Source organism: Watersipora subatra, chromosome 11 (assembly GCF_963576615.1).
Source record: "Watersipora subatra chromosome 11, tzWatSuba1.1, whole genome shotgun sequence".
NCBI classification, from domain to species: domain Eukaryota; kingdom Metazoa; phylum Bryozoa; class Gymnolaemata; order Cheilostomatida; family Watersiporidae; genus Watersipora; species Watersipora subatra.
The window spans coordinates 32,453,449-32,478,574 of NC_088718.1; the positions used below are offsets into that span (position 1 = coordinate 32,453,449).

General features: G+C 33.9%; 1 protein-coding gene across 1 annotated transcript in view; it reads right to left on the reverse strand.

The window, feature by feature from the left end:
• The window catches only part of LOC137407981 (voltage-dependent calcium channel type A subunit alpha-1-like), a 113,864-nt gene extending 95,067 nt beyond the window's left edge, over positions 1-18,797 (reverse strand). The window contains exons 1-10 of the mRNA XM_068094369.1: positions 18,692-18,797; positions 18,025-18,164; positions 17,392-17,492; positions 15,336-15,491; positions 14,254-14,316; positions 11,937-12,067; positions 8,784-8,887; positions 3,637-3,757; positions 2,160-2,316; positions 1,569-1,766 (exon numbers count right to left, since the gene is read on the reverse strand). Of these exons, the coding sequence (XP_067950470.1) occupies positions 1,569-1,766; positions 2,160-2,316; positions 3,637-3,757; positions 8,784-8,887; positions 11,937-12,067; positions 14,254-14,316; positions 15,336-15,491; positions 17,392-17,492; positions 18,025-18,164; positions 18,692-18,784 (1,264 nt within the window). The 5' untranslated portion in view covers positions 18,785-18,797. The remainder of the gene's footprint in view (positions 1-1,568; positions 1,767-2,159; positions 2,317-3,636; positions 3,758-8,783; positions 8,888-11,936; positions 12,068-14,253; positions 14,317-15,335; positions 15,492-17,391; positions 17,493-18,024; positions 18,165-18,691) is intronic.
• Between the last annotated feature and the right edge of the window lie 6,329 nt (positions 18,798-25,126).

A 25,126-nucleotide genomic window follows, 5' to 3' on the forward strand; every position in this document is an offset into this window, starting at 1 on the left:
CTGTCTTGTTGAGAGTAAAGGAACGGGCTGTCTTTACACATGTCGGTCCGAAAAATGACAGCTTTGAAAAATAGGTGAATCTCATGAAAGACACTGGGAGCAACACGTTTACCTGAGTGAGGGCTGCATAGTAATTTTTGCTTATTACTATCACTGCTATAAAGCCTTAAGGGGGCAAGTTTATTTTTGGAGTTTTTCCCTCACGGGCAAATTATCTTCGAAAAAATTATTCATATATTTTACCCTCATTATTTTGGTCGTAGTTCAAAAACTGTTTGTGTGATCTCTATGTCTATGAACCTATGAACCTCTATGAACTCGTTATGAACCTAGAACAAAACGTGATCAATAAAATTGTTTTTACAAATACTACTAATGACTTCATTACATCAATATCCTTGAATTGTTTTGTTGTTGTTGCCTGCAAAGGTGGATCATCAAAATAATCAGAACTACATCTTGATTTGAAGTCACAAAGTTCTAGTCACAGATTCATCTATATGGTAGTTCAAAACTTAATCTGATGCCTGTTTCTCTCTTTCACTAGTTCTCAAATGACTAAATAAGTTAATCTTTGAGAGACAACGACACTAGCCACCATGCTAGTAGCACTAAAAAATGTTCCCCCAATACTCTGGGTCAGCCTCAGACTACACGTATATGACTTAGGAGTTGTCCATGATCACTGCTCCTTTCTGGCAGCCACTCGGATAATACAGATGGACTGAGCCTACTTTTTGAGTAGCACTGCCTCTGCACTACCCTCTTTGCATTTCAATCATTTACTGAGTTTTCCTTATTGTTAGATATTCAAATATAGTTCTATTCTACATGTATAATTGTAATTTAACCAAAAGAAATGAATTATTTAAAAAAGGTTTAAAAATTATTTATAAGGCTTATTTAAAACTCTATTTTCATAAACACTCTAATAAAATTGTATAGAGATGTTAGACAGTATTGAATATTGAATTTCTTCATTTGTGTTACAGGTTTCAAAATCTTGCATAAACCATGCCCAGAATATCTGTATCTATCCTTCCACGCATATGACAAACATGACTTTCTATTCCGTTACACTAACATACTACATCTACCATCGTATGTTTCAGTTTATGAACTTTCTGTTACTGCAACCTTCAACTCACTATCCCGACACCTGCACAGTACTATTATAGTACCAAGTTTTAAAACTTTTTAATCATTTCACTCAATAATACCGGATTTCTGTTCTTATCTTTTTTTTGAAATGTAATAAAAACACCATTTGTTGATAATTGCTAATGCCAATGAAAAGTTACATATGAAATATTCGAACATACATGTACATACGTATGTATGTACATGCGTACATACATGTATATTATGTATGTACATATGTACGTATGTGCGTACATACATATGTACGCACATATGTATGTATGTACATATGAGAGACATACGTACATGCATTCATTGAAAACTTCTCATCATTGTCGTGCCAACAAAGCAAACACAAAGACTGCTTAGATAGCTACATACAACCAACTTTATGGTTGTGATATAGTAAATGTAAAATAGTTACTCACAGAGAAATACGGTGAGCCATTTTGGCTGGTTGTGGTGCTCAACAGAGACGCAGGTTGTGTTAAGAAACACTAGTATTATTACTGTCCAATAGAATCCTTGAGACTTGACAAGCTTTCGTACTCCAACTTTGAACTTTCGTTCCCATTTTTGGAATGTTGCACAGTTTCGTCTGCGAGCGGCTCGCTGTAATCCGTCACCTAAAAATTCAACAGTATCTATTACTTAAAGCAAAAACCATTGTTGTTGATGCTGGCTGGTTTTTAAGGGCATCCATGTATGTGTAGGTGCTATATTCTAATATGTGTGGGTGCTATATTCTGATATTTGTGAATTTTAGTTTTTAGTAGTAGTAGTAGTAGTAGTTTTGAATAGTAGTTTTGGAGAATATGCAATTGTAAAATCCAATATGTATTCAATTCAATTTGGAAAACCCATGTCCTAATAATACCTGTGTGATATAGTTGTCATTAATACTCAAAAGATAAGATTTATTTTGAGAAATTTTGAGAGTTCAAAGGTCCTTCTGACTTTATGCCTACAAGGATGGAATGAAGTTACTGTAGCCCCACGTATAATCACCACCCACTCACCAAGATTGAGCCCGGCGAATATTTCTTCTTCTTCCTCTATGGCATCCATTCCTTTGATTGCTCTGAGCTGCTTCAAATGCTGAGCTCTCGCTGCCTCCCGTGCTTTGAATATTCTGTGCCTGTCAGCATCACTAGTAGATGTCTCATTGAGAATGCACTGCAAATGACAAAAATTGCTATATTACATATAAAGCAATATATAGTTCATATACTGCCTATAAAAACATATATAATTCATATTATACTGTATATATAATAAACTATATATAATACATCTATTATATGTAACCAAAAATATATATAACATACATTATATGTAACAAAAAAGTATGCTATATATATTATACACGTGTATATTATATTTTTTATGAATAACTTTCAGTGACAAAATATTTGGAAAACACTTTTTACTATATATAACAATGTACAATCTATTAGATAATGTAATATATATACATAATATATATTATATCATTTTGTTTTTAGTAAGTATTGTATGCTGAAGGAAAATGATTCAAGTATATGTTCCTTAAAAATTTCATCAAAAAAATACAATACGAAAAGAGATGTTTACTCAGTGCGTCACAAAAACATCTATAATTTAGTCAAGGATTATTTAAAAAATACGCTTATCTATTTCGGAGGCTAAAATGCTTTTTAACACATTTGACTTTGTATTGGGCAAAGTTTTCTAAAACAGCAATTGATGAACTACTGATTAATGTGGCATATTAGTATTTTATTATATTTATATTAGTATTGGTATTTCAATGACCTGTAAGGAAAAGTATATGTGTGAGCAATCCCTTGAAGATTAAGTATGATGTCTCCTTAGTTTACTGCAAGCAGACGATGTGTTTGTTTTTAAGAGTACTATAATGGCTTTGTGATTTTGGCTGGACATGTCTGAGTCCAGTGCCAAAGGAACCTCAATGACTGGAGACACACCCAGTTTCATTTAGCAATTTAAGGTTAGATGTCTTTTTGGCACTACCAGTTACTATTTTAGGGAATTGGACCCCAACCTGTGGGGGTCAGGCTAAACCCCAACCAATTGGGGCTTAGCCTGACCCCAACCTGGTCAGGCTGTTCCCAACCTGTGGTCAGGAACAGCCTGACCAAGTTCTAGTGGTCAGGTATTCTTGACCACTAAAACTTAACCATTTAATAGTCAAGCTAAGAAAGCTGATAAAATGCAGAAAAATCAGTTTAAAGGAAGCTCATTGGCCCGAGCAATGCTTATTCAGAATACTATTTTAAGAACAGCAGTCAATGTGGGAGTTATTTTCTCAATGTAAAACAACTCTCGTTTGCATAAGCATACTAATTCATCTACTGATTAGTGAAAGCTGGCAGAACCTCAAAACAATGCTGGTTTGCAAATCTTCACATTCTGAGCTTTGTGATACGCTAAACACGCTCGCTTACAAAAGTAGAGCGAGAAGCTGAGCATACAAAGAGAAAAAATGGGTCTGACCTCTTCAGCCTTGCATATCCACTCTAAATAGCCGTGAAGTTGTGCGTCTATCTGCTGTTGTCTTCGGAGCTTTTGGAATGCTCGTCTGTTCTCTACTCGTTCTCTCTCCTTTGCAAACTCTCTGCGTATAGTGAAACGATGTTCAAAAACATGACAGACCAGAGAGGTCATACGTTCATATGCCTTACAGAAAAATCATTCAACAGCAAACTTATTATTTTGCAATTGATTTTGAAAACAGAGAAATTCTACTAGATTTCCAGCGCATGAATTTAGCCTGCATTCATTATGAGAATGATTGAAGATCTAGTCTAAGATCTAAGTTTTTTTTAAACTTTTTTAAGGACTGATTTATGGCTGAGATGATTGAGTGTACTCTAATAAAAGGATATTCCGAAGTATAGAGTTTGTAGCACATTTAATACAACAAATTGCTTTGGCATATGCATGGTATCCAAGGTTACCATATCTGTTACTAATCACCTAACGTCATAGTGAACTGATATAAGCTTTAGTCAAAGGCCTATTATAGCGATAGCTAATGTCGCAAGGAAAACCATTGGTAGAAATAATGCTTTTGAAAGTGGCCAAGTTTAATATACATTGAAAACATAAACACAAAAAAACACACATAATAGAATAAAAAATAAACACATAATAAAGAATAAAAACATAAACACGTAAGAACATAAAAACAACTCATTAGCCATTGTAATTCTTATTGGTTTTAAATTATTTATATTCATAAATCTGAGTGTTTTTTTAGGTTGTCTGCTATATGGCTAGTTATAGCAATAAAATACGCATTCAAAAGCCAGTCTGCATTACAATTAAACTCCAAAACTACAGTTTTGAACACTGAGAAATAATTATGTACATACTTATTACACCTGCCAATTTTGAATGGCGATTAGGTAAAAATGCATGCATTACACTTCAGCTAACACAATTGAACTAATAGAGAGAAAATGTGTGTCTAGACCCCTCAAAATGCTATAAATATTAAGTATGTATTGCATAAATTTTATTAAACTTATAAAACACACAGAAATAACGTCAATTTCATAAAGTCAAGAGCCCTAAGCTACCGCCAATTCAAACAAATGCTTGACGAGATTGATTTTGAGTTTGCTGATGTAACTTACTGCCTAGTGCAATGGAGCAGCGGTGCCAAACCTATTGGGGCGATTTACTAATCTTCTGAATGAGACCGACTCATTTACCAAAGGTAAAGGGCGAGAACAGAGAGTTCTCTGATATGAAATGGATCAACAACTTGTCATTCCTAACAGACATCACTGAGCAGACTTCAATATTAAAAAAGCAGCTTCAAGGAAAGCAGAAGAACATTTTTTTATTCTGTCGGCATGTCACCACATTCAGAAGTAAACTTCAGCTGAAAAGGAGACAACTCAAAAATAGAACATGTACACATTTCAAAAGTTTTTGAGAGTGAATGCAGGATGCAAATAATCTTGTTGATCTTGCTCTGTGTGTTCAGATAGTCACAGGTTTTTATGATGAGTTTGTTGAAGGTGGTTTCTTCAATTCATCAATTTGTCAATCTAAGGAACCCAATACAACTCTTTTCTGATCCCTTCAGTGTTGACCCAGAGCAAGCACCAGTCGATATACAGCTAGAACTTATAGAACTCTAAAGTGATGACCGTTTCGAGCAACACAATGAATCTGGCAAACTTATCGACTTTTATCAAGATTTCCTGCCTAAAATCACATATGCCGGTATATATAAAAGCAGGTTTTGAGAACGGTGAGTCTATTTTGCTTAATATATCTCTGTGAGCAAGTTTTCAGTGAAATAAAACACACAACAAACAAGTATCACACTTGCATTACAAATAAACACCTGATGCACCAACTCAGAATTGCATCATCGGCAACAAAATCTGCCATTGATCGAACTGTGAGAGAAAAACACTACCAGGATTTTCATTGAAATCTGTAAATAGCCCTGTATATGAATTCTTCATGCAGGAACATGGTACTTCTCCAAATAAAACAGGACAGTTTATTTTTTTGTTGAATATTTTTTCTGTTGTTATTTATTGTATACACATGGTGATGTGTACATGGTGATGTGTACATTTTATGCACGCTTGTTCCTTTGATATAGTATCTCATACATACATGCATACATGCATACATTTATACATGCATACATGCATACATGCGTACATACATGCATACATACATGCATACATACGTACATACATGCATACATACATGCATACATGCGTACATGCGTACATGCGTACATGCATACATACGTACATACGTACATGCATACATACGTACATATGTACATGCATACGTATGTACATACGTACATGCGTACATGCGTACATGCGTACATGCGTACATGCGAACATGCTTACATGCGTACATGCATGCATACATATATACATACACACATACATAATATAGATACAGGCACCAAACAAACATGCTTTCTTCAGTTGTATATCAATCTTGTTTGCTTGCTCTGAAATTATTCTGCAGCTAATTCACAATGCTTGGCTCTTTGGAACCAACTCAATGTTTTTTTGCGGCCATCACTCTAAAAGGGTTGAACACCCTTGTACTAGAGGATTGCCTTTTACATACCTCAAAGCATAGCATGCATGAGTAGCACACACTGAATGTTCAGGGAAACTGCGTTCCTTCACATGTACAAATGTTTCGCTGATAAAATTGCGCTGTGAAAACCATTGTCACTAGCCACAGAGGGAATACCTAATATTCTCATCATTGAAAATGTAAAAGTTGTCCACTCATAAATTTGGTTCCTTTTGTTCTACCAACATAAGGGATGTCTACATTTTATCCAGCATATTACATTGCAACAATCTCTAGAACTTAGTGCTGTCTCAAACTGGTAAAATTGTACAGAAGTTGTTGAGAATCTGCATTAGAAGTTCCGAAACTCGATTGTTAAATTTCAAAGAAGAGAAAACAAACAACGGTGAAAGCAGGGCAGTGAAAGTATCTGTTTGTGTTTGAGTTGTGATAAACTGGTGTTTGTGAGTACATTTAGGTGCAGAAAGAAAATTTTATTTAGCTTATGATTCAATGTATGTATCTCTGGTCTCAAAAATTGTAATGACAACAATGATTCGGTTGATGTTATATGTATAGACTGGTTCAACCAGTCGTATGTCAACAAACATCTTGCAAACAACATTACCGAAAGGTAGTTGCAGGCTGCAGCCACCTAAATAGTGTACTAAAGCTAAGTGTATAGGATGAAGAGCATCATTTTTTTATCTGGATAATGAAAAACTTGCCCCATTAATTTTGAGCATTCTCTGAGTGATGGCAACTCATTAGAATTGCACGTTTTTCTTCTAATTGGCTTTAATAATAATAGATTTTTAATTCACTTGCCATGTTGTTAGCAAGGTGAACAATGGATAAATAGATTACAGAAATTATTAGCTTTGACCACCATCATTGGTGTCACGTTGCGCAGATTGACCTCAAAATTTTTTGAGTTAATAGGCAACGCTCTCATTGACCTTCTAATAAAATACAAATGGGATATTCGTATCAGAATTTTGGACGGGCGTAAAATACTTCTGGCCCCAATATGTGACATAGTTTATCATTCTGACTACGTGCATAGAAACAGGTACATTAAAAAGGTTTTATCTACAGCATCTTGGAGACATGAAAAACCAATTTCTTTTGTTCATTCAATAACAAATATAACTAGTCAAGCAGTGTGACAGAATGACTCATGTTATGCATAGAACAGTTATAATCAACACAATCTTTATACACAGTGACTCTTTGTTGCACTGAGTTTATAAGTAGGCTACTTGCAGCATTTTACTGAGTTTTAGAAGCAGTAAGAGAAGCCATCCAATTAAATCCCTTAACTAAAATGTAAAATCGCTGGCTACAGTGTATAGCAATTAGTACTCTAGTAGCCCAATGTGCCATTAGAGATCGTTAGGCATCGATAAAGCACGGAGAATAACAATATGCGCAATCAGACCCGTATTCCCTGGAGCGGCTGGGCGGCTGAGTCGCCCCAACTTCTTAATGATTTTTGGTGGCTGAGTACTAAGAATTGCAGCCTAAGCTCATTCACTTGGAATTTCCAACTACAATAACACGTGCTCTCGCGCTAGCTGTGCTCGAAAAACTTCAACATCGTGGCAGTGGCTATTTGGTGCAGACGGTGGTGTGCTTAGTGACTGTGCATAAGTTCACATGTTCAAATCTTGTAAAGCAAGTTTTTTTCCAACCTCCAGTCACGGCTTCGAAAGGTTAACACAGCTCTTATTATAGTAAACATTAGATTGGATTGTACCAGCCTCCAGAGCAACCCTACTGCTTCGAGTTAAAATCATTAGGTTAGATGTAGCTTTGCGCCTTTCCGCATAAATGTACATCTTAGTAAACTTTCAAATATGTGAGGGTCTTTGCTTGTTGAAATCACAATAGAGAGTTATCAGCACCTCACTCTGACTGTGATTAACATAAATAGACCTAATTGTATTTGTTAAATACTTTCATTAGGATGTGAAAAAATTGATTGGAGCCATATTTGGTCCAGGCTAAAATGTTATGATGTTGAAATCTGTGTATTTAGAACTCATTCTGATTATAGATGTAGAGGAGAACCCAATCACTTTAACTTAATTTGAGAGCTAAAGACATGCGTTTCTTCTCTGTAGTGGTAAAGGTATGTAGTTTACTCTGAAAGATGCTGGTATGTAGAGGTTATTCATAAAGATCTCTTGCAGTCAGTTGAGGTCACAAAAATTGCTTAAGGTTGCATTCTAGATACTCTCGCTCTGCAGTATCGGTTGTTTACAGGTGTCGTTTAGGTTCTGTAAAAGTGTTCTTTTTTGCCGCCCCATTTCACTCATGTACAGGTGATACTGGGTTATATGTATTACCAGTAGTAGGGTCACACAGTCTGATCTGCTTTTAGGGCTAGTGTTTTATACTAGCATCATATACCAATATCCATAAATATATTGGTATATGAAATTGTAGTATAAAAAACTTACCCTAAAATATAATGGTATTTACAGAACTTATTCTAAGAACCCTTACCCTAATGGAGATTTCGGTACATCAAACTTATATTAAAAAAATTTAAAGTGAAAACCTACCCTGAAAGGACTCCTAAAACCAAGTTGAGCATAAAGAAGGATCCAAGAACGATGAGAGGGATGAAGTATAACCAGTTGAATTTGCTTCCTTGAGCGTCGTCAGCCTTAGAACGAGACCAGGAATTTATCAGAGCTCAGATAAAACGCAGACAATTCCTAAAAGGTTGGAGGGGGTTTGATCGGGTATATTCAAATTTTAAAATCTTGTGACAGAAAGCTTTCACAATCCTGAATAAGCAATCTAAATTTAATTAGCTGCCAGCTGAACATTTCACAGCTGCCTGTGAAACAGTTTACTAAACTTTATATCACATCAATTTTTTAAGTTTAGCTTATTTTGTTTTTACTAGATTAACTGCAAATGAAAAACTACGTGTTTTATTAATAAAGAGTAAAACAAAGCTTATCTTTTAATTATTTTAAATTTTTGTACTCCGGCTTTGCCATGGTTACAGCTACCATAACAAGGCACAATAATCATTAATTGCTTTGCTTCAAGCAACGGAAATGTGTACACATATCATCTACAAAAAGAAAATTTTAAAGCACCTTTTACGTTACTTGGTTGATTAGCGAAACAAAATTTTATGCAGCTGATATATTAGCATTTAATTACTTTGAAAATTACTTTGAAAACTTAAGCTTCAGCTCAAATAAAGAGTTTGGGCAATTAGTTTCGATTTTCAGACCTCTCATGTCATAAGCGTGTTTCACTCATTGGTGAACTATTACAGGTTCTGAGAATAATACATGATTTCATCTATTCGTTAGCATAATTTAGCTCTGCACTGTCCAGAGTTTTTTTTCTTTGCAATCTGACAGCCTGCAGAGCTCTTGTGAATTTTCAAAGCAAATTGCTACGCTACCTTCGTGACAAAAATCTGTGAACATCTTCACTGAGAGCACTTAATGCATATGAAGGCACATTCTTGAGTTCTAATCAGACAAGTGCTGAAGAGGCTGTTTCTCATAAACCAGCTGAAGTTTTAAAATCAAATATTTTGGCAGTCTGACAAAAGTTACGAACCATACTTATGTGAAGTTTGGATGAAATCGATCAAAAAACATGGAAGTATATTTATGCAGACTAATAGACACACGTGTAATGACAAACTAGGGTTTATTTGTAGAAATAAACCATATTTAGTACATAAAAACCTTCTAGCAGTTTCAATGTTGAGAATAAATTAAAATAATGTGGTCTACTCATCCGGCATAATATGCAACCAAGCACCTAACTGGCACTTGCTAACTAATGTTATGTTAGCGACATTTCTCCAACTTTTAAAGCATGAGAAAGTCTATGTAAGGCTACACTCATCAGAACCATAAGAGTTGCTAATTTTTAAATCACGATGAAATTAAAGTTATCAAATTTTTTTTTGAACACCAAGCAGCATGTTTGATAATGTTTTACTTAGCAAGAAAGAAATCTATTTTTGGGTTTGACGGAACTCATGTTAAGATTTGATCTGTAATCAACCAATGATACAAGCATTATTCAAGAAATCATTTTAGATCCACATCTGACCATACAAACAGGACATTCTGTACTGCTTAGTAAAAGTTTAGCGCAAGAGTGTCTTATGCTACCCAACTACTTTCCCTACTAGGACATCATTAAATATTTGGTAAAACTAAACGTTTGACAAAAGGCGCATATAAGCTGTTATAACCTTTGGTCCACAAGGTCTATGAAAAGGCTAAACCAGGTTAACCAGCGTAAAATTTTATATCAGCTGATGCCATAAAAACTGGGTTAAAATCGGTGGCAGAATGAGCTCTGCCTCTTTTTCGGTTTCTCCCTGAACTACTGTGAGTAATAAGCTGAAGATGTTCCAAGCTAAAAGAGTTAGCACTATTACCATGGTTACGGCATTATTATTATTATTATTATAAAAGTTTTTCTTCACAGTCGTGTGGTGGTAGGTGACTGGTTTAGTCCGTGTTGAGTCCGGGTCTTAACAAAGGCCAAAGGATCCAATATCTTCTTCAACTCCACTAAGAGAGGACCTTCCTCAAAATGTGAGCTGTTCCCAAGATGGCCGTCTTCTGTATAGTCTCAAAAGACATGTTCACTCCCACCTCGGCCAAGTATGCTATATGCCTCATTGATATTGTTCCGAGTGCACCAATTACTATTGGAATCACTTCTGTATTTACCTTCCACAGTCTGTTTATCTCGAACCCAAGCTCTTTGTATTTATCAATCTTCTCATCTTCCGTCTGTACTACCCTTGTGTCTCCAGGTATTGCTATGTCTATGACCTGACATTGTTTGGTTTCTTTGTTTATTAGTATCAGGTCTGGTCTTCTAGCTTCAATAACCTTGCCTGCCTGCACATTGAAGTCCCATAGCAGCTGCACTGGCACGGGATTTCAATGTGCAGAATCAACTGTTATTATTATTAGTAGTATTATTGTTATTATTGTTATTATTATTGTCATTACATATAAAATAATTACAGTCACAGTTACTATTACTGAATAGAGAATCATCAGAATTTCATAAATCTATGATTAATGAAGCCTCGATAGCTGTGATGTGTCAGACACAGCTGATCATTGTTAAGAAGAAACTGAGATAAAGACATAACGCTTTTGCTATGTGAAACTTGGCTCAGACTGTAAACATGTCTTCTATAATTGGCTTAACGCAATTGGAAGATTGTTTCTTTTTGTTTAACTCCAGACAGATAGGCTAACTAATTAACTATTTACCAATTAAAAGCTTTTCTTACCAAACTTACTAGAACCATGCTATGCAGTTCTTGGTCATATGCAAACACAGCCATGTGCAAATCACGAGTTGCGTTACGCAACTCGTGATACTCAATGAGTTAAACATTCTATAGAAATGAACGAACGTGTTTTTACTGCGTATCTATTAAACCAAAAACTCAAATACAAAGTAGCTAATAAACTTAATAGAGTTATCTTTTCAGTGAACGATCAGGATTTGTAAATCTCCTAAATAGCATGCAGCAAGTGATGAGTTGAAAAAGACCTTTAGAAGTGTTTTTTTCAGTCAGAAGATGGAAAGTTTTCCTAATAAACGTGAAATCGTTCTGCAGTGCATCTTTTAACTTTTATGGTTCTAAGAATAGCTGGTTTAAAATTATTACTTAGAAAAATAAAATATTTAATACTCACATAGTACATTATATCCGTCCAGCCTTCCATGGTGATGCATTGGAAGACGGTGAGCATTGCAAAGACAATGTTGTCAAAGCTGGTGATGCCCATATTTGGTCCTACCCAACTGTGGCTCTTACAGTAGCTTCCTGTAACAATGCTCATAACTATACTTCATGTTGATAGACTTGGTACCATGAAATAGCATAAAAACAAATTGGCAAACTCCAAAAAACTGCTCAAGTCCTGATTGAAGTTTTAGCGTATTTTTCTAAAATAAACTCGTTTTACTTTTTTACATTATGATTGGTGGCAGCAATATCATTTGCTGCGTTATTTCTAAAAGATTTTCGTTTTCGCCTGAAGTGTAAAAAGATAGCTGTAAAACCTTTTGACGATTGATGCTTCGAGTGTACTTAGAATTTACGAAATTCTGTTGCTAAAAATGCTAGTGCTCTGGCAGTCTAGTCCGTCATGAAAGATTGTCAGGTGTGATAACTATACATACAATTATTTAGCAAGATTAATGAGTGAAATTGTTCAAAAGTTAGTCTACCAATCTGACTTTCATGAGTTTAGGTTCTATACAATGCAACCTATTTTCCTAAGCTCCAATCGTGACTTCAGACGGACAGACACGGTTTTTATGGTAGTAAAGAGGATTAACACTGCTTATAAGTATTTGGTAAACCTGCAATATTATATTCTGGTTTACTTACTCTCTGTTTGATTTTTCTCTTGTCATTATTTATTACTGTAAACATTTTGTTCCATAAAATAACAGTTTTACAGTTTAAAGCGGAATTTTCTTTTTCATTATTTTTGTCATTAGTAATATTATGACCAACTCTCAAATCAACTTTGTTATACTTTACATTGTGACATAAACACCATCACAAATACAGCTGACATTCAGATATGCCGACATCTTTAAGATTTACAGTAATATTGTAGATATTAAAAAGTCAGTTGCACTTTTTCATATCACGAACAAGAAAGGATATTTTTGCCAAGTTATGTTTATGCAAAAATATGTAGTACAAAATATTTATGCATATGAGCATCTCGTATTGTACAATTCAAATATCTGCATGTATACACAGCTGTCACATATGTGGAAGTTACTACATGTATGTTTAAAAATTTACAGCTTTTGCCTAAAATGTAGATCTATGAAGTTGCTGTATTTTTAGGCGTGGTATGACAACTCTTTTATAAAGATCTGTTATGGTTTGTATCTTTCCTGTTCGCTGGTCACTTAATTGTTGTAATCTACTAGCTAACTACAAACCTAAAATTTATTTTAGACATAAAAAAGATATAAGGCTTAACGACTTTTTATTGCGATTCTTTTTTAGATGATTTTATAATCCGCTATTTTATTTAAAAGCTACATGTATTAGGTAACTTCGTCAGTGGCATGTTAGTCGCTTCAACTATTTGGAGCTATTCTAAACATAAAAACGACATGAAGCTTTACTTATTTTCGTTGTGATTCTTTGTTTAGATGCTTTCTCAAACATCAAAATTTTGTTTCAAAGCCATTAGGTATTTTTATTCATGACCTTTTAGTCACTCAAGCTATTTGGTTTAGTCATCTTATAGGTATTACTTATATGTTCAAATATATATATTGTTAGTTGACAGCACTCGTACGTGTAAACTAGACAATCTTGTTATTGGCTATTTTGTTCATTCTGTGGCACCTTAGTCACTAGTATGATGAAACTAAGATTGGTATGATACAGACAGAAATTTTTGGTCTTTATTAAACAAATTTGTTCATTTTTACATTTTCATGCATAAGTAACTGCCCCAAAATATTCAAGGTTTTATGCCAGGCTAGTAGATCCTATTGTTGTTATTTTATGAAGCAGCATAATTTGAGCAAAAACTTTTTAAACTCTTATAGTTAATTCTTCTGTGATCATTAACATTGATCAATGGTGACCGGTATGTACCAGATGTTAAAGTCCCATTAGTGTTGTGTTATCTAGTGTTATATTAGCTAGTACCCTGGCAGTCTCGAGTGCCATAAGAGATTGTCAGCTGGGCTGATAAAATGCAGTCAATAAGTAGAATGTGCACAATTATTTTTAAGTATATTAGATGGGTTGATTGGTGAAGGTGCAGATGTTAGTGTCAGTCTACTTAACCAAAAGTTGTGAGTTCAATTCCCGTCAAAACAAATTTTTTTCTAACCTCTAAGTGTGTCTTTAGATTAAGGGATGAATTGCTTACTCAATTTTTTAATGATGAGCCTATTGAAATTAAATTTTGATAGTACTTTAACATAATTTATCTTAAAAAGAAGTTAAGTAAATTTATTTCTCACCTTCAGGGCATTGATACCCAGAATTTCCTGTATCACAAGGACCAGGCTCAGACATGATTGGCTCTACAACAGTTTTAAAAAGTTTACTATTTGTATGTGAGCAAAGATCCGATAACTCCCTTATAAATCCTATACATAGTTACTCATGGCATCCAAATAAAACTACGTAAAAAGTCAACACCAAAGCTGATTATATGTAAGAACTTAAACTAATAAAATACTAACTAGTAAAAAATGTTGTTATTCCTACTCTACCATGGAGACAATGGAATGTAAGCGTAGGTCAAGGATTTGCAACTTTAGTGGTGAAACTGAGAATAAAGTTGTGGCTAACTCATGATAACTTGAACAACTTTAAGGTTTAATGAATTGAATTAATTTAGTTTTATAACAATATATGTACACCAACAACCTACTTTAGGATAGAAGTAAAGACATGAATATGCAACACAGTTTATTTTAACTGATAAAAAATAAAGTTTCACCAACAATAATTTATATAATTTTGGGTTTCTGCTGTTTTGTCTTTTGTTTCAATTTTGTCCATCTTCTTTAGTTTCATTTGTGAAACTGGTGTTAAAAAAATTACCAGTCATATTTTGGTAATTTTCTTAAATTGATGCACTATGTTTGCCAAAACTTTACATTAAATGTTGATAAATTTGTATGTTGAGTCAATTGTAAGTCAAGTTTTGACTGTGTAAACTTTTTACACTGAAAACAACATTAAAAAAGTTTTAAGACCACTGCAAATAATTTCTGCATAACATCTGCTTAGTTCAAGTTCTTCTCTTACGAGCATCTGTGGCCTTTACTGGACCTATGAATAACTCAATACATAAATTTGGAATTATTTCACCTTTAAATGTTGAGCCTATCAACCAAATGAAGATCTAGTGTATGCGTTTTCTGTCTGTGATTCTATGTCAATGTCGAGTCATGCGTTAGAGCTGAAAAACTCACCACAAATTGACTAGGATAACCAATAAATACAAGATACAAGTTTTTTAATTCTAGTTTTACTGCGAGTTTCAGCCTTGTGTTACTAACTCATCCTTAAAGAAAGAGTTAAGGTAACTCACCATCTGTGGTGTTAGAGACGCACGTGCTGTGAAAGGCACCACTGTAGAGCTCCAAACCAATAATAGCGAAGATGACAATCATGAAAAGCACTAGAAGGGTGATTTGCAGAAGAGGTGCCATTGCCTGGAGAATAGACTTGAGCACAACTTGCAAACCTGAGAAACATATTTATTATTATTAAGTTTAATCAGAAAAATAAAAAATATGTATGTGGAATTTTTAAAGACTCATCCAGAAAAAAAAACATTCGGCCAAAAACATTGTAGGCGCTGATGCAAATACCAATAGTAGAATTTCAATAAAAAGATATGTCTGCAAACAAAACGGTGTGGTGAATAAATTACAAATATACCACAATATTAACTATTTCCTATCAAATTTAGAATAGTCGTTTCTCTAGTTTTAGCTAAAGTTGAAGAAAAGGTTAAAACTCCTAGTATATCAGAGTTCAATGTTTCTATTACCAGTACCCTGGATGTCTCGAGTGCAGTAAGATATAGGTGTGTAAGTAAAGAACAAAAAATAACTACATTTTTCATCTTGATTATATATTTATTTTTTACTGTAATAAGAGCCACATCCGTTCGTTTGTCCAAAGCCACGCTAAAAGTATTTAAAAAAAAGATGGCTATACACTGGAACAAACTCAGTTATTCAGTATCCCAGTCAAGTGCATTCTCTCCTCCACCACTTTATTGCCTCATTACATCACAGAATAACTATGCATATACTTATTACGCATGACAATCTCTAATGGGGCACAGGTTTGCAAGCATATTAGTAGTTATAAAATCTTGCACAGCAAATGATCAGTGCAAGTGGTAGCACATCGGGCAGCTAAGCTGAACTTTGTGTGTTCAAATCCTACATAAAGCAATTTTGTTTTCCCAACTTTTAGCTATGTCATCAGACGGATGAATGTGGCTCTTATTATAATAAAGGTTATAAATATTTAAGTGATTTCTAAATATGACTCTGAGCAAACAATCAATATTCAGGTGCTAAACTTGTTAAATGCAAGCAGTCAATGCCCGCACCAGAGCTATGACAGCGTATTGGTATTTACTTTAAATTATTTTCCACCATCACATATTTTTGATTAACTCTGTTAGCCCAAAAGGGTATTTTGATTTTTTGGTGGTTAGCAGAGAAGATAACTCCACAATCTGATAATATTTTTGTCTGATAAAAAGAAAAATAATGCGTTTAACTTGGCTGTATTTGCACAGCTTCATTGATCAATTTGAAGTCGAAGCATTTGTTATCAAAAAGTCCGAGTTTATATAAAGGATGCTGATGAGAACATCGCCAAAATATTTTGTTCTATTTAATCACTGGTTAAAGCTTTGTAGCTTTGTAGTTTTGTAGCTTTGTCCTTAATATACTTGTGATAAAACATGGTTTTGTGAAGCTAGACTTTTTGTCTTTTAACAGAAGGAAAGGTCAATATTTTTGCAAGAAGTGATATAAAAAAAGAAGTCGCACTTCATAATACTGATTAAAAGATGCCATTTTAAGACAAGAGTTTGGTGTTTTTAGACAAACATTTTCTTAAGCTACCAAATAAAACTAGTCTTTGCTCTCAAACGAAGTTGATTGTTCGAATGTTTACCAAGGTCTACTTTGTATTGGACTTGGCAACACTTGACAAGTCCACAAGACTTTGTAATGTAATGAAGCCAACTGGAGATCTTGATGGGAAGATTGAGGGATAGAGGACCGTAGCCTATGGATTAAACAAGAATGGAAAGTTTTCATAATTTCCTCGCTTTCAAATTATTCAATAAGGAAAAAAGTTTCAGTTTTAGAAAATATGTTCTTTTGTTTTCATGGTTATTTCTGAACAGAAATTAGTGTATTAGAGTTTTTTGTCAGAAGGCGTCCTTCTGGATAGCCTGACTGAGCTAGACTTAAAAATCTTACCTATACTTCAGTAGCAGCTAAAACATCTAGCTAAGATTGCGCATGAACTGATAACTCTGGTAGCATCTTTATCACAATGATCTGAATAAAAAGAGACGCTATAGGCATATGAAAGTAATCTTCTCAACTTACTTGGAATACCTGAGACGAGTTTCAAAGGTCGGAGTACTCTGACGGCTCGTAGAGTTCGCAAGTCAAAGCCACCTTCACTGTTTGCAAACATTGTTACAAACCTGAAAAAGACTCGAGACAATAACTTCTAAATTAATCGAATTGTACATAAAAAGTACATCTATGAATTTTTGACATTGTGCGCATTGAGTATGTAGTCTTTTCAGAAAGTTACATTGTTACAGACCTGAAAAAGACTCGAGACAAATACTTCATAAATAGAGGTAGTCATGGATTGAACAATTTCAAATTGAGACAAGACTTTTAATACCAAGTTACAAGAATTTCGATTTATTTTTATGTAATTAATTTAGTTAAATTTTTCAAGAATTTAGGAATCTGATAAATGTATCTAAAAATTCCAATATCTTATCATCATTAAATTTTTCTAAAAAGATTTAAACGGTTCTTATCAAATACTTGTGAGTAAAAAGTATGTTTATGCATTTCTGGCATTATGTGCATTAAGTATGTAGTCCTATCAGAAGGTTTATGAAATAGAAAGTTATGACTATTAGCAATAATTATATTAATAATCATGATAATAACAAAATTATTAATAATGATAGTAAAAGCTAAAATACTAGCTCTTACCCTGTTACGACGACCACGAAATCAAGAGCATTCCAAACACTTTTGATGTAGGCCTTTTTATCAAAGATGAACCCAAGGGCCACAATCTTGAGCAGAGCTTCCACAGTAAAGATTGCAAGAAAGTATTTTTCTGTTTCTTCCTACAAATAAATACTTAAAGTTGTTTTACTGAAAATATAATTCAAAAAACATACGCAAGTTACAGTATTGGTTTGTTAGATTTAAATTGAAACTGCACCAGCAAGTCAAGTAGTATACTATCAATAATTATTTAACTCATAAAATATATGATAGTTTAGTTGTAGGAAATGTTAAGAATTTGTAAAGTAAAAACGTTTTTAAAATTTCAATAGCTGAATGTGTTGGTATTGAAGTCATTGCATGGAATTTAGCGAGTCGCATGGTTTTGTTTTAGTTATATTTTTTATTTGGTCAAACTTATGGTAAATACGTGTATCTTACTGAGAAAAATAAAAAAGGCCATATGCTAACTTTGCAAATTTACCTCAGTTTTTGTGATTAGCAAATAAATGTAATGAGTGTCTGAAAGTATTACATTGAGATGCGGCACATTCTATTATTCATAGAGGTCATTTTCTTCTTACTGTCGCGTCAGCAAATTCAGTGATTTCAATGCTGGTTTTAAAAGTTTAAATTTTCAACTCACCAGTTGAATAGTAAGAGGTGTCTTGTCATTGGCTGGCAGGTGCTCCTCAAGGGCGAGTACAAAGCAGTTGGCAATTATGGTCAGTAGGACCATGTACTCGAAGGGTGTGCACATGAGGTAGTCAAGGAGGGAACAAATCCAAATTGAGACAAAACTTTTAATACTAAGTTACAAGAATTTTGATTTATTTTTATGTGATTAATTTAGTTAAATCTTTCAGGAATTTAAGAATTTAAAAAATGTATCTAAAAATTCTAATAACTTCACATCGCTAAATGTTGCTAGAAAAATTTTAATTGTTTTTATTAAATTGTGTTAAAAATCGTGTTCAATTAATACAGCATTGTTTGTAAAAGTAGGTCAGTTCAGATCATTGGCGTCTAAAGTTTTAGTTTTAATGCGTGATATTAAAGTACAAATATTTTTCTTATGGCTATGTCCAAAATGTTAAACTGAAGTCAATTGAAGTTAAATGTTCAAAACTTGCATATCACACATATGGTACTATGTGAAATTGCTGTCATTTGTACCAATTTAGCAATTTCTGTTTTATACTCTGTAAATATAATACTTCAAACAGCCAAGGTTTCAGCTAGCTGTTGTCAATATTTTGGTATGAAACCTTTGTAGAAATAGAGTCGACCAGTTTAGGCTAAAAAATAAAAGTGGTTTCTCATCTCAGATCCTACTGTACATACACGTACGTTCAATTTCAATCAGATAGGCTGACTACTGAATAAATCTTTTGCCATTTCTTATAAACTACTCAGAACAAATTTTTAGTTTAAAAACAATGAAAGAATTTTGTGACGCATAGATTAATTTCTTACCAATGAGATTCTGTTTACCGGTAGCCTGTGTCTCTCAGTGCCAGTTAACAGTAGCCTGTGTCTCTCAGTGCCAGTTATCAGTAGACAAAATAGCCACTGGCACAAGCAAAACTAACAGCCAACTTGGCAAAAACCAGAGAAATAACAACAGGTGACAAGACGTAAAGGATATCCCCATTCTATGATGATCTTTGCGTATTTTCTTATGAAATTATTTTCATCAAAAATAAAAAGTGACCGGTTGTTGCACTTGATGCCTAAAATATAAAGCCAATCAAATTGGGTTAGAATAAAAAACTTCCTTATACAGATCTGAGACAAACTTGAACAGGTGTTTGCAAAGTTACTAATGACAAAATTACTCTAACAGCAAATATTCTTTAAAGATGAACCGTGACAAAATTTTAATAAATTGTATCAGAAAGTATCAGTATTTTTTTGTTATTTGCAATTGTTTTTTATATTTGAGATGATTTGACTGCCAGGATGTTTCAAGATTAAAATCAAAAAAACTTTATTAAGATTAAAATACTCAATTAAAACTTGAATTTAAGCTTGTTAATCGTGATCAAGTTTTATCGCGTTTAATCTTGACACATCCTGGCAATCAGATCACCTCAAACATCAACAACAATTGTAAATGATAGAAAATACCAATACTTTTTGATAAAATCTAATCAAGCATTGTGCAAATTCATCTTTAAATTTAAGCTTACTTAGATAGTTGAAAGATTTTAGACAAACGTCTAACATGACTAGGTCCAGATTTAAATCCTGTACTATGACAGGGTTTAGAATAGCTAACTTTCAGATATACTTCTAAATCCACCAGAAACTAAAATGACAACTGATTGAAATGTAAGCAGTTGTGCTAACATTGCTAACAGTGCTAACAGTGCTAACATTAAATTTTAAAAACTTATTTCAACAAAAATGTTGCTTTAGTTAGAAGTTATGTTCTCATTGCCTGGTCTATTGTTTGTGAAATTTAGACTTTCTCAACAAGCTCTCTATAAGAGGTAAAAAGGTAAGTAGCCGGCATCCTTGAGTTCACCCAATGGCAGCGCATATTTTAGTGTGCAATACTTGTACTATTATATCACAGTATTTATTTTATTACATCTGTATCCATGTTACCTAAACTAAAACAGTAATAAATAGGACTAATACTAAAACACCAACACTTATTTTTATTATCATTTGGCACCACCTTGTTTTGCATAATCTATGTTTATGTTTAGAACAGTAGTTGTTCTCTTACTGCCAGATACGCTAACTCATTTTACTACCATTGTTGGATTCAAAATGTTGAATGGTTCAACTCCATCATATACATGTATCACTGAAATTATTCAATTCCTAAGTACCAGATATCTATATTGTGATGATAGTTTTCATATAGGCTAATAGAATTAGTAAGCTAGCCATAGTTCCTTGTAATATAAACTTCTATTAGTTTAGAGATGAACACTAATCCTTAGCTGAGAACTAAAACTATATTTTAGTGAAAGAGTGTTACTGCAGAAACAAAGCTAAAATCCTCCATTCAAGTTGAATAAAGCCCAGAGTAGTGTGTAGAAGGAGTTATGTCACCAATGGAGCATGATTAGGCCTAATATGGCCTTTTATACTTCCAGTGATATAAATCGCTTTGCACATTGCTTTGTATGATTGGAGTAACTTGTGATGAAAACAAAATATCTACCTTTATCCATTTATAAAACATAATATAATTATTTTAAAGATGTTTATTTTATGTCAATTAAAGGTTTCAAGATCGTTCATGATTTGTGTCCTCGCTTTTTACATGACGATTCCTTTCAACTCATTTCAACTTATGTGATATGAGCAAATTGCTTTCAATATCTAACAATTTTTTTAAAATATTTTTGCTAGATGTTTTAACAATCTTCCACCTAGTATCCGTTGCCTTAGCAGAGAACGTTATTTTAAACACTATTTGTCAAACCATTTGTTTAATTTGATTGACTGACTGTTGCCATTTTTATTATTCTTTTATGGCACAATTTAGAAAAATTTTTGTTCGAAATGAAGTTATTGCCAATAAAGGGATAAAAAAAATTAGATTTCAGGCTAACTGCAAACAGCTCCATTTAGAGCAACCAACTTGGCAGCATGTTTCTTGTGCACACAAAGTGTATAAATATATTATTTCATTGGCAATAATTTTATTTTAAACAAAAAAAATTTCAAATCATGTCATAGAAAATTTATAAAAAGGGCAACGGTCAGTTAATCAAATCAAAATAATGGCTTGACATATGGTGTTTAAAACACCTTTCTCTTTTAAGAGAATGGATATTAAGTAGAACATTGTTAAAGGACCTTGTGATATTTTTAAAATATTTTTAGACATTGTATGTAATTTGTTCATATCATGTAGATTAAATAGGTTGAAAACCTGTAAGTGTCATGTAAAAAGCGAGGACACAAACCATGGAAAATCTTAAATCCTTTAATTGAATTAAAATAAATATTTAGCATAGGTAAAGAAAGAAGATGCAAAGATTTTGGAAGATCATTCAGCAGAATAAGATATGCTGGAATAAATTTATCTTATGTAAGAGCAAAGCACAGAGAACAATATTACTAGAATTATAAAGGGGGTCGTGTTTAGCCCTAGCTTGCTCTCTCAGTGACATCACTCTTTTCATACACTGAGGTCTAGTGTGTGCGAGCAGATAAAAGAAACATGAGGCTGGTGTATAGAAGACAACTTCAAAGAAGAAAGGGCTCACCATTCGGCATGGAAAACTTTGAGGCAAAATTTAGAAACCGTCTGAAGGAAGATGCGTTGAGATTCTTTCTGGCTGTTTCAGCTTCTCTAGCCTCTTGTCCCAGCTTGACCAGCCTAAGATTAAAAAATAGTTTTAGTATTATTGGTGAAGTTGATATTGCCACACTTACATGTACATGTAAATGAAACAGTACTCCAGAATTCTATTGAAGTTTATTTAACACTGTTGTTTTTTAATATAATTTTAAACCTCATAGAATGGTGCAATTTTGCCAGTCAAAAACTGCGACATTCAATCGAGAACCCTGCTATGTGTAAGAGCCCTTATAGCATAAATAGGGATACACAGTCCTGGTTATTTGTAAGATCTCTTCTAGCAAGTAGAGAGAAGCAGAAATCAAGATATTTGTAAGAGCCCTTCTAGCATAAAGGGTAGTCACAAAACCTTGATTATTTGTAGGAGCTCTTCTAGCAAAAATAGGGTCATAGAACCCTGGTTATTTGTACAAGTCCAACTAGCTTAAAGAGGGACACAGAAACCCTGGTTATTTGTAGGAGCCCAACTAGCATAAAGAGGTACACAGAACCCTGGTTATTTGTAGGAGCCCTTGTAACATAAAGGAAGCACAGAACCCTGGTTACTTGTAGGAGCCCTTGTAACATAAAGGGGGCACAGAACTCTGGTTATTTGTAAGGGCCAAAGTAACATAAAGGTTCGACATAGAAATCATTGGCTGCGAAATTCATCATAATTTTTTATGCTAATAATTATTCTTATGCAGTCATTGGTGACAATTTGAGACTCATCCAACCATACTTCCCTGGAACTAGTTACAACAAAGTGGCCAACTGATAGTTTTTGTGCCAAGTCATATTACAGTCGACTCCCGGTTCTTCGGACTTCACTTGTCCGAACTTTTAATTGTTTGTACAATGTCTGGGGTTCTGACGATTGTTCAATGCGGCTTTGTCTACCAGAAGAATGACGACTTTGGCCAATAGGTGGCTCTGTCAACAGATGACGCAAGCGACGCGAGTGACGCGTGCTCCCGAGTTTCCCACCAGGGTGTTGTACTGTAATTTTCACTTGTAATTATTACTGTTATTGATATCACACCCTAGTGCAGGTATAATCATACGGTACTCTCTCATGTGTACTGCATATGCATATTGTACTATATTGTAACCAAGGAGTACGTGCTCAAGACAATATACATGTAGGCTGCTTGATGTTTAGTACTGGGCAGCACTCAATTTTCAATGTTCAAACATGGCCCAGTTTTTATTAGCCCAAACAATCAAGAGTGATCTGTACATCGAAGCTTTTTTAATTGTACAGACTAAATATGCCATTCTATTTTATGAATTATAAAATTTGTTACCAGCCATAAAACACTCAAGTCAACAAAGCTCTTCTAAGAATAAGCAAACGATGTTCTTCTTTTTTCACACAAGTTTATTTAAACCCACTGTTTTGCTATTATTCAATAGTTGCATTGCTAAAGAGATGACCTTCCTGTTACCTTGCTAGAGAGGACAATCAACGAAAAAGTGCAGCAGATAAGTTCGTAAGACATTGAGTATATTTTTGTATCTATTGAACAACATAGCGCCAGGTTATTGATTTCGTAATACGCACGCACTCGTCACGTCTCGCATTGTCTATTAACAGTCATAACTGAGCTCTCCTTTTGTCGCCTCTACATCATAATCACTTCAATAGTAATATAATTTGTGAGGATTTGCAAGGCTCATCCTATTCAATGCTGAAGTGCCACACTTTAAGCTAATCCTAGCTCCTGATTGAAATCTCTCACCGCTCTTAGATATCATTTGTTATGACAAGACACCTGTAAAACTTTGACAAAGAATACTCTCAAACAAAACTGAGTTCTTTTCTTTGAAAACCGTTTATGTTCATGACATCAAAGAAGCAGGTGACTCATAACACCGAATAGTTTACAAGTTAGTCACGTATGTGATATGACAATGAAGGGATTAAAGAAGACATTAATATGAATTTCATGACAGCGACGCTGTGTCATATCTTGTAAGATGGTTGCTCTCTCTCTCTCAAGTTCTATGACAACAATTCGGCTTTTTAAAGAATGAAACCTTTTATGACATTGTGTGCCTCGCAGCGCGCTTAAGTGGTGAGTTAGTAATCTTATAGCACAACTACACCATCTGAAGGCTTAATCCTATAAGTTTGAGAGCTGCAGGCTTTCTACTAAGTAGCTGTCAGTTAGGAAGAATGGATCAATGACAATCTCCTTTATAAATGCTGCCAAATGGTTGAGCCCTGAATTTGTGGATGAGAAGGGTTTATAGGACTTCAGTAAAAATAATGTGTTGAAAGGTCTATTATTAAGCAATGGTTTTTTGCGCCAAACTTTCTGGAAGATGCAGTGGTTGAAGCATACAAGATGAGTAACATTGCTTATAATTTTAAAGCTCATGCACTCTAAGGTTGACTGTTGGCTGTCGCATCATAAATTGTTTTTCAAACTAAGTTTTACAGTATATCATGGTAAGAACTTTATTCTAGTCCATGCCTCATTTGTTCATGGGTAGAGTTGTCTACTCAATATATTTGGTTGTAGGTTTCAAACTTTAAAAAAATGCTGTCGTTAAATTTTAGATAACGCAAAACATTATTCAATAAATATATCCTACCTGATAAAATTTGCTACATATTTATTTACTTAGTTCAAAGTTGACACAGTGTGTAGCAAAGCTGTCACATGACTCTCATGAGTTGACTTCGATGACTATGTATAAAACTTATTCAAAGGTTTGTTTTTAAATTTGAAATTTTTTCTTTCAAATTTTAAAAGCACATCATTT